This window comes from Carcharodon carcharias, chromosome 11, assembly GCF_017639515.1.
Source record: "Carcharodon carcharias isolate sCarCar2 chromosome 11, sCarCar2.pri, whole genome shotgun sequence".
Lineage (NCBI taxonomy): Eukaryota > Metazoa > Chordata > Chondrichthyes > Lamniformes > Lamnidae > Carcharodon > Carcharodon carcharias.
The window spans coordinates 77072800-77087727 of record NC_054477.1 but is presented as its reverse complement, the minus strand read 5'-3'; the positions used below and the strand labels follow the sequence as shown (position 1 = coordinate 77087727).

The following is a 14928-nucleotide window of genomic DNA, read 5'->3' as shown; positions in this document are numbered from 1 at the left end:
GGAAAAGAACAAGGATTGGCCAGAAATCAGAGTTCTGAACTGGGAAGGCTGATTTTAATAAGATCAGATATCATTTGGCCAGAGTGGACAGGGAGCAGCTACTTTTAGATAAATCTGCGTCAGAGCAGTGGGACTCATTCAAGGAGGAAATAGGGAGAGTACAGGGCCAACATATTCCAGTAAAGATAAAGGGTGGGACCAACAAATCCAGGGAACCCTGGACGTCAAGGGGTGTACAGAATTGGATAAAGAGAAAAAGGGAGGCTTATGGCAGGCACCAAGGGCTCAAAGCAGAAGCCCTAGAGGAGTATAGAATTGTAGGGGGGAGCTTAAAAAGGAAATTAGGAGAGCAAAAAGGGGGCATGAAAAACATTGGCGGGTAAAATAAAGGAAAATCCAAAGTCATTTTACAAGTACATTAAGAGTAAGAGGATAACTAGGGAAAGAGTAGGGCCCATTAAGGACCATAGTGGTAATTTGTGTGTGGAGCCAGAATACGTAGGTAGGGTTCTAAATGAATACTTTGTGTCGGTGTTCACAAGTGAGAGGGACGATGTGGGTATGGAAATCAGGCAGAAGGACTGTGATATAATTAAATAAGTTAGCATAGAAAGGGAGGAAGTCCTAAGTGGTCTGGCAGGCTTAAAAGCAGATAACTCTCCAGGCCCAGATGAAATGTACCCCAGGCTGTTGAATGAGGCAAGGGAGGAGATAGCAGGGGCGCAGGCAATAATTTTCAATACTCTCTGGCCACAGGAGAGGTACCAGAGGACTGAGGGACAGCCAATGTGGTACTGTTAATCAAAAAGGGAGGAAGGGATAAACCAGGGAATTACAGGCCAGTCAGTCTAACCTCAGTGGTGGGGGAACTATTGGAGGCAATTCTGAGGGACAGAATTAATCTACACTTGGAGAGGCAGGGATTAATCAAGGACAGTCAGCATGGTTTCGTTAAGGGGAGGTCATGTCTGACCAATTTGATTGAATTTTTTGAAGAGGTGACTAGGTGTGTAGCTGGTAAGAGTCCATGGGATCTAAGGCAATTTGGCAAATTGGATCCAGAATTAGCTGATTGGTAGGAAGCAGAGGGTAATGGTCGAGAGGTATTTTTGTGACTGGATGCCTGTGTCCAGTGGGGTTCCACAAGGATCTCTGTGGAACACCACTAGACACAGGCATCAGTGTTGGGTCCCTTGCTGTTTGTGGTATATAGAAACGATTTAAACTTGAATGTAGAAGGGTTGATCAGTAAGTTTGCAGATGACACAAATTAGTGGGATAGTAAATAGTGAAGAGGATAGCCTTAGATTACAGGAGGATATAGACGGGTTGGTCAGGTGGGCTGCTCAGTGGCAAATGGAACTTAATCTGGATAAGTGTGAGGTGATGCACTTGGGCAGGACAAACAAGGCACGCGAATACATGATGAATGGTAGGACCCTGGGAAGTACCAAGGATCAGAGGGACCTTGGAGTGCATGTCCACCAGCTCCTTAAGGTAGCAGGACAGGTAAATGAGGTGGTTAAGAAGGCATATGGGATACTTGCCTTTATTAGCCGAGGCATAGAATATAAGGGAGGTTATGCTGGAACTTTAGAAAATGTTGGTTAGGCCGCAGCTTGAGTATTGCATGCAGTTCTGGAATCTGCGTTATAGGAAAGATGTGATTGCACTGGAGAGAATGCAGAGAAGATTTACCAGGATGTTGCCTGGGCTAGAGTGTTTTAGTTATGAGGAGAGATTGGATAGACTGGGGTTATTTTTCCTGGAGCAGAGGAGGTTAAGTGAGTGGGGACATGATTGAGGTGTATAAAATTGCGAGGGGCATAGATAGGGTAGACAGGAAGGAACTTTTCCCCTTGGTGGCGGGATCAATAACCAGGGGGGCATAGATTTAAGGTAAGGTAAGGTCTAGAGGGGATGTGAGGAAGTATTTTTTCACCCAGAGGATGGTGGGAATCCGGAACTCACTGTCTGAAAGTGTGGTAGAGGCAGAAGCCCTCAACATTTAACAAATATTTGGATGTGCATTTGCAATGCCATGGCCTCATGCTGGAAAATGGGATTACAATAGTTAGGTACTTGTTTGACCGGCGCGGACTCGATAGGCTGAAGGGCCTTTTTCTGTGCTGTAGACCTCTGACTCTATGACTGGAAAAGAAAAAAAATCACACGTTATTGTACATCTTCTTTTACCAAGGTGCTCACTGTCTTGTATAAGTGCAATCATAAATTACTGAAACATAATTACATTATAATCTGAAACTATTGGTCCTCCAGATATAATTTTCATTGAAATAAAACAAGCAGGTAAGTCCTCACAAGGAAATAAAAACAGAAAATGCTGGAAATGCACTGCAAGTCTGACAGCATCTATGGAGAGGGAAACAGAGTTAACAAAATGTATGTTTTGATGAAAGGTCACAGACCTGAAACATTAACTCTGTTTCTCTCTTCAGAGATGCTGCCAGACCTGCTGACTATTTCCAACATCTGCAATATTTGGGTTTTGTTCCCTCATAGGGGGGGACAGCTTATTAGTTGCAAAGTGATATACCAAGTTAATTATCTGAAGGTTTGAACACAGGAGAATATTCCATAGGAGAAATAATTTCTAAAGATCTATTATGCTGACGTTCTCATTTTTCTATACTTATGTGTATTTATTTTCTACGTTTTTCTTCTCTTGATAGGCATGTAGCTGTTTTTCCTTCAAAACTGAGAATTATCCCTCAATTCATTTTCAATTCTCGGGATCCAATTGTAATGGGAGTTGCTGTGGAAGCTGGCCTTCTGAAACAAGGCACCCCAATGTGTGTTCCTTCAAAAAATGTAAGTTTACATAAGCCTCTCATTCTGATACATTTTTTACGATATTGGAAAAATGCTTTTTCATATCTTGATTTTTTTTACAATTTTTAAAAAAAAATTTCAATTTCTTAACATTTATTAAACCTCCCTATTCTTTTATCAATCAGTAGACTGCTCATGGAAATTAATTATTATTTGTGCTTTTCCAGTTTATCGATATTGGAATTGTTACTAGTATTGAAGTGAATCATAAACAAGTTGATGTTGCCCGGAAAGGCCAAGAGGTCTGTATTAAAATAGAACCCATACCTGGAGAATCACCAAAAATGTATGGACGGCACTTTGAAGCTACAGACTTCCTTGTCAGTAAGGTATGATACTGTTCCGTAAAAGATACATAGTGAGCTCATTTTCCTTTCTTTCTGCAAAATGGATTGTGTCTTTAAAGTTGCAATTCAGGAAGATTGCCTAAAAACCTAAAACATGCACAGAAATATTTATATATTTTAGTTGTATAGCTTAACTAGGATGGGAATGGGCAAAGTATTCACCTTAATTTCAGTGGTGTCCGTTAGGATGAATATTTCATAGCTTGACTGTGAAAGCTCTGCAGTTGCCCTGTGTGAATGCATATCTGAATTGACTTAATCATTCACTAAGAGGGGAGAAGCTAATATGCTACATTTACTTTAGAAACTGCTAAGCTTTAGAAAAGACTTGTAATTAGCTCCCACACTGTAGAAGAAAACGAGCTCATTCCCACACCCGCCCCCCATGATCCATTCATTTTCTCCTGTTGATCACAACAAATGTGCACCATGGAAAGTCCTATAACCTTTTATTTAACCTAATTGACTTTGTTTGTGTTTGCAACTATTTACAGTATTTTGCCCTACCTTTTAATTAAGTAGGTTTTCATTTCCTGGCTGGTTACCTCTGATAAGCTGGGGTTTTCATATTGTCAGTTGGTACTGAAACTTTTACATAACGCTTTTACAGAGATGGTATAGATTCTGAGTTGCTGTATTAATACTACTGTTTGACCAACTGAATGATTTTTAAAAAGTTACTAATAGTTGCATTTAAATCAAAAGTCAAGGCTTGATGCAGACAGTGGCAGAGATTCCTCCAACATGTGTTGCTTTTATTTCTTTTCATTTGAAGAATTTTGCAAACTATTTAAGATGAAACCATGCTTTTATGAACAAACGCCTTGGTTTTTAGATTCATTGGATTTCAGTGTCAGCCATCAATTATTTTCCCCAGATATTTTTTCTCAAATAGGAAGTACCTGGAATTTTCACTTGTTGAGTAGGGCCGTGAATCAGTTCTGGATTTTCCATCACCAGGAGGCATTGGTCACCTTGAGCACATACAAATGAAAATAAGATCTGGTTTCTGATCTTTACTTTATTTACAGTCTTTTCTTGTGTGAAGTTTTGTACTGAGCTTCATTTGGGGGCCATTGTAGCATATTGCCTGTCTAGAAGGGAAAAGTTTTGGGAAGCATCTCTTCAGGATGGATTCCCGAAGGATGGAAAATTCAATCCTTAGTACCATCCTGGTATTTTACTTGCTCTTGGCAATCAATTGAAAAATTTGATTTTTCTTATCCTGCATCCAACAACACTGTGGGCATATATCCTAGCTTTGCTAGGTCTGAGGAAACAACAGGCTGAGCATGCACATGAAATATCCAAAACAGCCTGTCTGCAGTGTCATAGTGATATGGTCTCCTGCTCGTGTTCGCATTTTCTCTTTACTGGTGCTGTACTTTCTGCAACCTGTCCTGCTCAGACTGCTGTGATTGCAGCATGGGCCTTATCACCTTGGCCTGCACTCTGGAACCTTATCGACCTTTGAGCACTGCATACTTGTTCCACCCTACTAACCTCCTTTGAAATCCTTCTGACCTACTGTCATGATAATCCCACCAGTCCCATCCTATGTTTCTCCAAAAAGAAAAGGAGCTTGCATTTATAATTACTTTCACAAGCTAAGAGTGTCCCAAAACATATACACTTCAAAATGATTCAAATGACATTGTCACTGGGTGAAAATCCTGGAACTCCCTTCCTAACAGCACAGTAGATGCACATACACCTGATTCACTGCAGCGATTGAAGAAGGCAGCTCACCACCACCTTCTGAAGCCGAATTAAGGATGAACAACAAATCTTGCTCTTGCCAGCTCTGCTCACAGCCCATGAATAAACAAAATAAAAGTCAATGTTGTAATATAGGAAAGGTGGCAGTCAATTTTGCAAACAGCAACATCCCACAAAACAGCAATGAGTTGGTCAAATTATCTATTTTAGTTATGTTGGTTTGAAGAAGGCAGAGCAAGTTGATGAAGTATTTTTTGAAATAAAAACATGGGCCAGGATTTTCCCCTTGGTGATTTGGGGGCAGGGCCCGCTCGCTGAGGGGAAAAAGGCGCGGGATGACATCGGGAGAAATCCTCGACGTCATCCCGGTCCATTTAAATTTTTAGGAAGGTGGGCGGACAGCTAAATCAATTGAGGCCATTGACAGGCTATTTAAAGTAATTAAAGACATGCCCATCCAATCTTAAGGCTGGCGGACAGGCCAGGAGCCCCGGCGGGCTCCAGATTATTCATGAAACTTCATCCACTGGCGGGATGAAGTTTCATGTCCGTATTGTAAAAAAATTGATAAAGTGTATGTGTTCTTTATTAACATGTCCCACCTCATGTGACATTGTCACATGAGGGGGACATGTTAATTTTTTAATGTTTCTATTTTTAATTTTTTGACACCATCAGTATTTCCCTGAGGCAGGACTTTGCCTCAGGGAGAAATGCGCTCTTTCGTGCGCATGCATGAAAGAATGCACTTTGACAGCTGGGGACTCCTCCTCCTCTTCTCCCCCCCCCACCCTCCCTTCCAAAGGAAGCGCATAGCGCTTCCCATCAGGGATGCCACTGGGCGGGCCTTAATTGGCCCGCCCACTTAAAATGGCGGTGGGCCCCGTTTCAGTGGCAGGGGTCGGCTGCCTGCCCACCGCCAAGCCGGTGGGCCCCGCCTACCATCCAAGGGCAAGATTCTGCCCATGAAATCATGGGCTTTAAAATTAAAGGCATAAAGTACAAAGGCAAGGAATTTATGCTGAGTTCTTAAGTCACTGGCTAGGCCTCAGCTGAAGTATTGTAACCAGTACTGTATCCAGTACTGTTTCCAGTACTGGGGGCGCTGCACTTTAGGAAAAATGATAAGGCTTGGAAAGGTGCAGAGATTTGCTAGAATGATTTTGGTGGACTGCTGTTACGTGGGGCATTGAGAAGCTAGGATTGCCCTCCTTGGAGCAGAGACAGTAAGGAGAGATTTGTTAAGTGTTTTTACTCGAGATGAGCTTTGACAGTGTAAATCGGGAGAAACTGTCAGCAGGGACAGCAGCTGGAAGGGACACTTACAGTAATTGACAAAAGAACCAGAGGGGAGGTGATTTTTTTAACAGCAAATTGCTATGATTTGAAATGCACTGTATAAGAGGGTGGTGATAGCAGATTCATTAATAACTTTCAAAAGGGAATTGGGTGTATACCTGAAAAGGAAAAAATTGTAGGGCTATGAGGAAGGAAAAGGGGAGTGGCTTGTTTGGATATTTGTTTCCAAGATTCGACAAGAGGCCATGTTGGATGATTTTATAGCTAAGGAATAGTCTTTGATGGAATGCGAGAGGGGACTCATCTCTCTGCATAGTACCACAGGATCCATTATGTCTGCCTGAGAGGGCAGACAGGACCCTGGTTTAGCACTTCATCCAAAAGATAGCATCCTTGACAATGCAGCACTCCATCAGTATTGTACTGATCTAGATTATATGATGAAATCTGTGCAGTGAAGTTTGAAAATGCAACTTTCTGGCTCAGACATCTAGGAACCAAAGCTTATAAAGAATATCTTTTCTTTCCTTTGGACCTAGTTTGGACAGTGTGCAGAAATTGCAATCACGAAACAAAACTTGCATTAACATAGCAAACCTCCCAAGGCACTTGGGTGGTTCACCGGAACGATTGTCAAACAAAATTTAACACTAAACCTCATAAGACATTGGGGCAGGACACATAAAGCTTGGTCCAAGAGGCAGCTTTTAAGGGGTGTTTTAAAAGAGAAGAAAGAGGTAGAGAGGCAGAGAGGTTTGGGTGAGGGGGGTGCATTCCCAGAGCTTGGGGCCTAGGCAGATTAAGGCACAGCTACAAGTAGAGGAGCTAAGAAAATCGGGAATGCATAAGGGGCCAGAAGTGAAGGAGCCTAGAGATCATGGAGGGTTGCAAGTCTGGAGGAGATTACAGAGATGCGGAGGACGAGACCATGGATGAATTTGAAAAAAAGAGCATTTTACATTAAAAGCACATTATGGCTATCTCCTTTATTTCTTGGCCTAATTAGCAGCCTGGTCCCTCTTAAATCAGAATATTACGGCATCAACACTGCCCCCTCCCACTCCAGAACTTGAGTCCATATCTAAGTTGACACTTAAGGGAGAGCTCCATTACGAGTGTCCTGGTACATGAATCACAAAAGGTTAATATGCAGGTACAGCAAGTGATTAGGAAGGCAAATGGAATGTTGTTGTTTATTGCAAGGGGAATGGGGTACAAAAGTGGGGAGATTTTGCTACTGTTGTATAGGGTTTTGGTGAGACCAGATCTGGAGTGCTGTGTATATTTTTGGTTTCCTTAATTAAGGAAGGATATAATTGCATTAGAAGCAGTTCAGAAAAGGTTTACTTAATTCCTGGGATGAAGGGGGTTATCTTATGAGGAAAGATTGGACAGTTTGGGCCTGTATCCATTGAAGCTTAAGAAGAATGAGAGGTGATCTTATTGAAACATATAGGATCCTGAGGGGACTTGACAGGGTAGATACTGAGGATGTCTCCCCTTAGGAAAGAGACTAGAACTAGGGGACGCAATTTTAAAAATAAAGGGCCTCCCATTTAGGACTGTGATGAGAATTATTTTTCTGAGTTGTTAAATTCTCTTTCCCCGTAGAGCAGTGGAGGAAAGATCATTGAATATTTTTAAGGCAGAGGTAGATAGATTCTTGATTGAAAATGGAGTCAAGGGATATAGAGGGTAGGGAGGAAAAGAGTTGAGGCCACAATCAGATCAGCCACGAGCTTATCAAATGGCGGAGCAGGCTCAAGAGGCTGAATGGCGTGATCCTGCTCCTAATTCATGTTCGAAAGTATGTATCCTGATTGCTGGCAATCCAAACAGAATGTGTTTTGTCTTCACACTAGTTCCCACTATTCTAAGAGGACATATCCTCTTCAAGAACAATCATGGATCCCAGCAAAAAGCTATGTAAAGTGTTTAGGTCTGATTGTAGAAAATGCTGGAAAAACTCAGCAGGTCTAACAGCATCTGTGGAGAGAAAAATAGAGTTAATATTTTGAGTACGTATGACTCTTCTTCGGAGCTAAAGAGAAATAAAAATGTGATGAAATTTATACTGATTAAGCAGGTTGGAGCAGGTCAAGCTGGATAGAAGGCCAGCTATAGGTGGGGGCAGAGATTGACAAAAATGTCTTGAACAAAAGTACAAAGGGGGTGTTAAGGGTAGTGGTACTGGCTAAAGGAGGTGCTGATGGTGGCATTAAGGTAAGAAAGCAGAATGTGATAGTAGGACAAGAGTAAGCACACTAGAAAGACCAACATGAACAAATGACAAATAGCCCTTGTGGGGTGGAGTGGGGGAGGGGACAGTGGTGGGAAAAAGATTGAAAATAGGATAAAAGGTGGAGATAAAGCAATGAATAAAAATGAAAATAGCTAAAAACAAAAATAAGTGGATTAAAAAATGAAAATGAATATTGAAAAAAGGGGACAAAGAAGGGGTGAGGAGAGACGCCCCTTTTGTTCTTTTGTTCATGACATCTTTGGCACAAAGGAGTGAGGGGGTAGGGTGTTTGGGAAGAGGGGCTGCTAAGTAATTAAGTGGGGATTTGGGAATAGGGTCTGCTGAGTGAGTCGGCGTGAGGGGTATTGAGAAGAAGGGTTGCTGAGAGACAGAGAGAGAGAGTTGGGGAGCGGGAGAGGGTCTGAAGTTGTTGAACTCAATGTTTAAGCCCAGAGGGCTGCAAAGTGCCTAATTGGAACATGAGGTGCTGTTCCTCCAGTTTGTGTTGGGCTTCAAACCATGAACTCTCTCCTCCATCCTCACCACTTCTTTATCCCCTTTTTTCAATATTCATTTTCATTTTTTAATTTTTATTTTTTATCCACTTATTTTGTTTTTAGCTACTTTCATTTTTATTCATTGCTTTATCCCCACCTTTTATCCTATTTTCAATCTTTTTTCCCCACCACTGTCCCCTCCCCCACTGCACCCCACGAGGGCCATTTGTCACTTGTTCATTTTGTTCTTTCCAGAGTGCTTACCCTTATCCTGCTATTATCATATTCTGCTTTCTTACCTTAGCACCTCCTTTAGCCAGTACCACTACCATTAACACCCGCTTTGTCCTTTTGTTCATGACATCTTTGGCACAAAGGAGTGAGAGGGGTAGGGTGTTTGGGAAGAGCGGCTGCTAAGTAATTAAGTGGGGATGTGGGAATAGGGTCTACTGAATGAGTGGAGGTGAGGGGTATTGGGAAGAAGGGTTGCTGAGAGAGAGTTGGGGAGCGGGTTGTAAAGAGGGACTGCTGAGTGAGTGAGTAGGGGTGGTGGGGTAGGGAAGAGGAACTTCTGAGCTTGGGAATAAAGGGGTTGGGAAGAGGTGCTGCGGAGAGAATGAGTTTGGGAGCGGGTTGGCAAGAGGGGCTACTGAAAAAGAGAACTGGGGAGCGGGTTGGAAAGAGGAGTTGCTGAATGAGTGGGTCTGGAAAGAGGGGTTGCTGGGCGATTGAGTCAAGGGCACTTAGGTCGGGGAGAGGGGCTGCTAAGTGTGTGAGTAGGGGCAGAGGGGTGGAGAAGAATGGCTTTTGAGGGTGAGGGGAGGTGGTTGGGAAGTGAAGCTGCTGTGTGAATAGGTGTGTGGGGACTGGGAAGCGGGGCTACTGAGTGAGTGATTCTGTGGGGGAGGACATTTATAAAACATTTGGATATTAGAGGAGTAGTTAAAAAGAAATTGCTTGTCGGGGTATTCAGGGGAGGCATTGGCATTGTGATAATGTCGCTGGACTAATAATCCAGATGCCCAGGCTAAGAGTCGAATCCCACCACAGCAGCTAGTGAAATTTAAATTCAATTAATAAATCTGGAATTAAAAGCTAGTCTAATGGTGACTACAAAACCATTATCGATTGTCATCAAAACACATCTGATTCACTAATGGCCTTAAGGGAAGGGAATCTGCCATCCTCACCTGGTCTGGCTGACGTGACTCTACCCTGCAAAGTCGTCCTTGCTGACATCTGGAGTCTTGTGCCAAAACTGGGAGAGCTGTCCTGCAGACTAACCATGTAACAGCTTAACGTAGTCATGCTCATGGAATCGTACCTCACAGACAATGTCCCAGACACCAACACCCCTGGGTATGCCCAGACCCACCAGAAGTGGTGGCACAGTGGTATACAGTCAAGAGGGAGTTGCTCTGGGAGTCCTCAGCATTGCCTCTGGACCTCATGAAGTCTCATGGCATCAGGTCAACATGGGCAAGGAAATCTCTTACTCATTACCACCTACAATTCTCTCTCAGCTGATGAATCAGTACTCCTCCACTTGGAGGAAACACTGAAGGCAGCAAGGGCACAGAATGTACTCCAGGTGGAGGGGGCTTCAATGTTTATCAAGAACCAAAAGTGGCTTGGTAGCACCACTACTGACCAAGCTGGCCAAGTCCTAAAGGATATAACTGCTAGAGTGGGTTTTCGCAAGAGCTTAGGGCTGGATCTGCAACAACTTCAGCTCCCTTTAATAGCTTAGCTCTTCAGAGAGTTACTTGATGATGATAAAATGTTTTTGGGATTTCACTAGTATTCTGCTGCCATTAAGGAAGTCCTTCAAAGTCTATATTGTTAAATGACTGAGCATATTTGCTGAATGAGTATATTTGCTGACTATGAGCATATTTGCTGGCTCTGAGGCAGCTCTCAATCCTTTGAATTGCGATATTTTATATTCTGTTTACAACCTTGTTTCCTAAAGCTGTGATTTAACATCCTTTGTAGCTTGTCAATAACCCTTGTAGAAGACTCTGGCTTAGTATAGGGATGTTCCTACTACAGCCTACAGGACATATCCAGCCCAAACTCCAGTGATCTAGTCCAAAATGTTCAGGTGGCTAACTTCTATTTGCACTTTTATCTCTTGTTGCTGTTTTATTCTATTTGAATTTCTCAAGAGGCTTGTAATGAGCTGTTCTTTGTCCTTTTGGCTTACTGATAGAAAGACGCTTTTGCATTTAAATAGTACCGTTCACAACCACTAGTTGTGCTTTAGAGCAAGTTAAGTACTTTTGAAGTGTAGTCACTGTTGAAATGTAGGAAACATGGCAACCAATTTGCACACAGCAAGCTCTCACAAACAGCAGTGTGATAACCAGATAATCTGCTTGTGCGATATTGATTGAGGGGTAAATATATGCCAGGAAACTGGGGATAACTCCCTGCTTTTCTTTGAAATAGTACCATGGGATCTTTTATATCAAACTGAGAGGACAGACAGGGCCTCGGTTTATTGCCTCTGGTGCGCTGGAGTGCTACCTCAATTGAACCACGGTTCACACTGGATTGATCCTAAATCTGAACAACCAAATCAGCTCAGCTCTGCAGCTTGAAATATTTGTAAATTAATGGGAGCTTTGCATAATGTTTATGACCCTGCAAGATTTGTACGTACCCAAGTGCTCCACAAATAACTTCTATAAATATCCTATAGTACACAAATAAGAGTTTTGTTTTACTGCTTCAGAAAAGAATTGGGCAGTATTCAGTCAGAAGACATCTTTGGAAACTTGCATCCTTCCTTTATCAATTGACCAAGACTTGGCTTTTAATGAACATGTCAGATCCTTTTAAACTAATGATTTTATACAAAAGTCAATTTCTTTTCTTGATGTTTTCTTGCTCTTTTGCTTATGTCAAGGAACAGAGCTTTATGCTCTCATGATTAGCATAGTTCATATTGTGTTTGGTACCAAGTTATTTTAGCTTTGTTTATTTTAAGATGTCGTGGTATGATAAATATCCATCACTGCACTCTTCCTCCTTGAGAAGATGTTTTGCTTATAGAATCCTGGCTTCCTGCATGTAGGGCTCGACATACTAGCTGGTCTGGGCAAAGATAAATTTCGGATAATTCCGCATTGGTTACTTTATCCAAGTTGGATTTGTTTCTGTTATTTAGCTCATAGACAGCCACCAAGCAATCTAGATGCTACTCTAGCTGAAACAAAGCAATTACTTGAAGCAATTCAGACCTAACTTTTAACAGGGCAGGCATTGGTACAAAATATTCTGAGATGCAATGTGTTCAGGAAAGACAAGGAAGGAAAAAAATTGGGGATTGCATTATTGATTAAGAAGACCATTGTAGTGCTGGAGAGAGAGGCTGTCCTAGGGTCAATGACAGAATCTGTTTGGTTAGAGGTAGCATTACACTACTGGGTGTATTCTATTGGCCACCAACAATGGGAAAGATTTGGAGGAACAAATTTGCAGGAAAGTTAGAGAGCTGCAAAAACTATAGAGTAGTGATAATGGGAGATGTTGCACTATTACTGCCGATGTCTAATTAGGAAAATTAAAGGGCAGAGATAGGGTAGAGTCTCTGAAGTGAGTTCAGGAGAATTTTCTTGACCAGTATGTTTCCTGCCCAATGAGGAACCAAGCGTTACTGGATCTGGTTCTGAGGAGTGAGGTTGATCAAATGTTGGTAGGGGGACATTCACCAACAGTGATCATCATACCACAAGATTTAGGTTATGGAAAAAGAGCAAGAGCAACCCAGAGTAGAAATCATTGATTGGAGAAGGGCCAATTTCAATGGGGTGAGAACCCACCTTTGCTAATTAATTCTTAAAAATATATATTTGTAGGTGGCTATTGACTGGTTATGACTGTGCTCAGTTAATGTGAAGCTGTTATCAGTAAGGTTAATACTTTGCTAGGTTGGAGCTCAAGGGAATTTTATTGTAAGTCAAGGCAAGTTATTCTAGCCTTGAATAGGAAATTGAGAGACTCTTATTTGGTATATCACGTGCAGTTTTGAACACATTGCCTTCAAGCGGACCTTAATGCTTTCAAGAAGATTGAGAGAAGAGCCAGATAAAGAACTCCATTACTTAAGTAGAAATGGGAAGAAACTTCCTCCTTTTGGTCAAGTAGCAGTTGTGTAGAAGAAACTGAATGAAAGCAATGTTATTCCAAGAAAGAACTGAGAAAAATTGTAATTGCATCCTTCCCAAATTAGTAAGTGAACAAAACCGTACTTTTCAAATAATTAACAGCCTATTAGTTAAACCCATCAAATCACATCCTCTAGACTTTTTAATTTTATCTCCTTAATCTAATAGGAAAGCAAACAAGTTCATCAGCATCTGAAAAGAGAAAATGCAGATTACTATTTTAGCTTGGGATATTACTTTTACTCTTGGTACCATGGAGTTTGGGAAAACTGACGCTGAAGGTGTAATCTAGTATAAACAATCTTGACCAGCAATGCCTGCTGGCATTATAGACCCAAAAAAGTAGTGCTTGGAATTCTGCCATCGGGTAAAGTAATGTAATTGCATGGAAGTGGTTCTGTGCACTTATTTCCTGTCGGACTTTGTGTAAAAGCAGAGTCCAACACATTTAATGAAGACCAATCAAATGAAAGAGTGTGAGAAAAGTACACAAAATTTTCTCAATACTGAGTGCAAATACATAAATTCCCAATAAATAATTGGGGGTAGCCTTTAATAACATCGAGCAAAACCAAGTAGAGGAGACGAGAATAACAGGTGAAAGTCAAGGGTACAGAATTGCTAACTTTTTAAAAAGTGCATTTCAGTCACAATGATTGCAACTTTTTAAGCCTGTTATTCAATATTTTGTTCTAGTATATTTGACCTATGAGTTGTATTTTTTGTATTGCAGATCAGCCGACAGTCCATTGATGCCTTGAAAAACTGGTTCAGAGATGAGATGCAGAAGTCTGATTGGCAGCTTGTCATGGAACTGAAGAAAATATTTGAAATTATCTAACTAATGCCGTTTGTTTCCTTTTCAAAACTTCAGCAGTGGGAGGACTGTGTGTGATTTGAGGTCTGTGCCTGAACAGGACCTATTATTAAGCCACGCTGGACTGCTGAGAGTCAGAATCCAGAGTAAAAAGTGGTTATAGCTAGTAAACGTTTTCCATGACAAACCAAAACTCTTGCACTGGTTTGACAGTGATCAGTTTTACATATTACTACAGTTCTCAACGTGCCTGTTTTTTTTCCTTCCTGTCTCCACCGCTGCCCCCCCCCCCCCCCCACCCCACCCCAATACTAGCTGCTATTTTTAAATTTTCCCTTCCATTACACAGAACTTGTAAGCAGCACTCCCAATTCTAATTTTAACTGTATGAAATAATGAATAACGTGTTTGAATCCTGTGTTCTACAGTGCAGAAGCAGTGTACAGCCTTTTTGACAAGTAATTTTGGATATAGAGAATTTTTCTCTGTTCCATGAGCTGCTTTTCTCAGCTACTTCATGACGCATACCCTGCTTTTGTGCCTATGAACTTTTATAAAGAATTAGGTAATAGGAGAATTCCACCTGCATTGTGAGAAAAATAACATAAAGCAGCCTTTTATTGCTTGTACAGTTGATGGTTGTGTGACCCAGACTGTAAACTTTCAAAGCTGAAATCACAAATAAAGCTGAAGATGGTGAGATTTGTATTTCCGATACTTTACCTTTAAAAATCAACTATAATCGATATGTAGAGAAGCAAAATGATGACTGATCCATGAAGATGAAGGAACATCCTAAATGGCTGAGCAGAAGCATGCATGAGGAAAATTAAGCACAATGCTCTCATGTGTAACAAAAGAACAGCCAGGTTAGTTATTGTAGTTCAAAAGGTTTCAATGTGCAAAACAGTCCTCCATCTTCCTAAAGATATTAACTCCTTTATGGCTCTCTGAGCATCAGTCATCCTCTGGTACTTTTCTC

At 41.5% G+C, this 14928-nt stretch overlaps 1 protein-coding gene across 2 annotated transcripts in view; it reads left to right on the top strand.

Moving 5' to 3' along the window:
- eif5b (eukaryotic translation initiation factor 5B) overlaps positions 1–14232 on the top strand; it is a 116721-nt gene extending 102489 nt beyond the window's left edge. The window contains exons 22-24 of one of the 2 annotated variants that reach the window (XM_041199196.1): positions 2694–2832; positions 3021–3182; positions 13868–14232. In XM_041199196.1, the coding sequence (XP_041055130.1) occupies positions 2694–2832; positions 3021–3182; positions 13868–13882 (316 nt within the window). In that variant the 3' untranslated portion in view covers positions 13883–14232. Of the gene's footprint in view, positions 1–2693; positions 2833–3020; positions 3183–13862 lie in introns of both variants that reach the window. The other variant, XM_041199195.1, reaches the window with a different exon arrangement.
- The last annotated feature ends 696 nt before the right edge of the window (positions 14233–14928 follow it).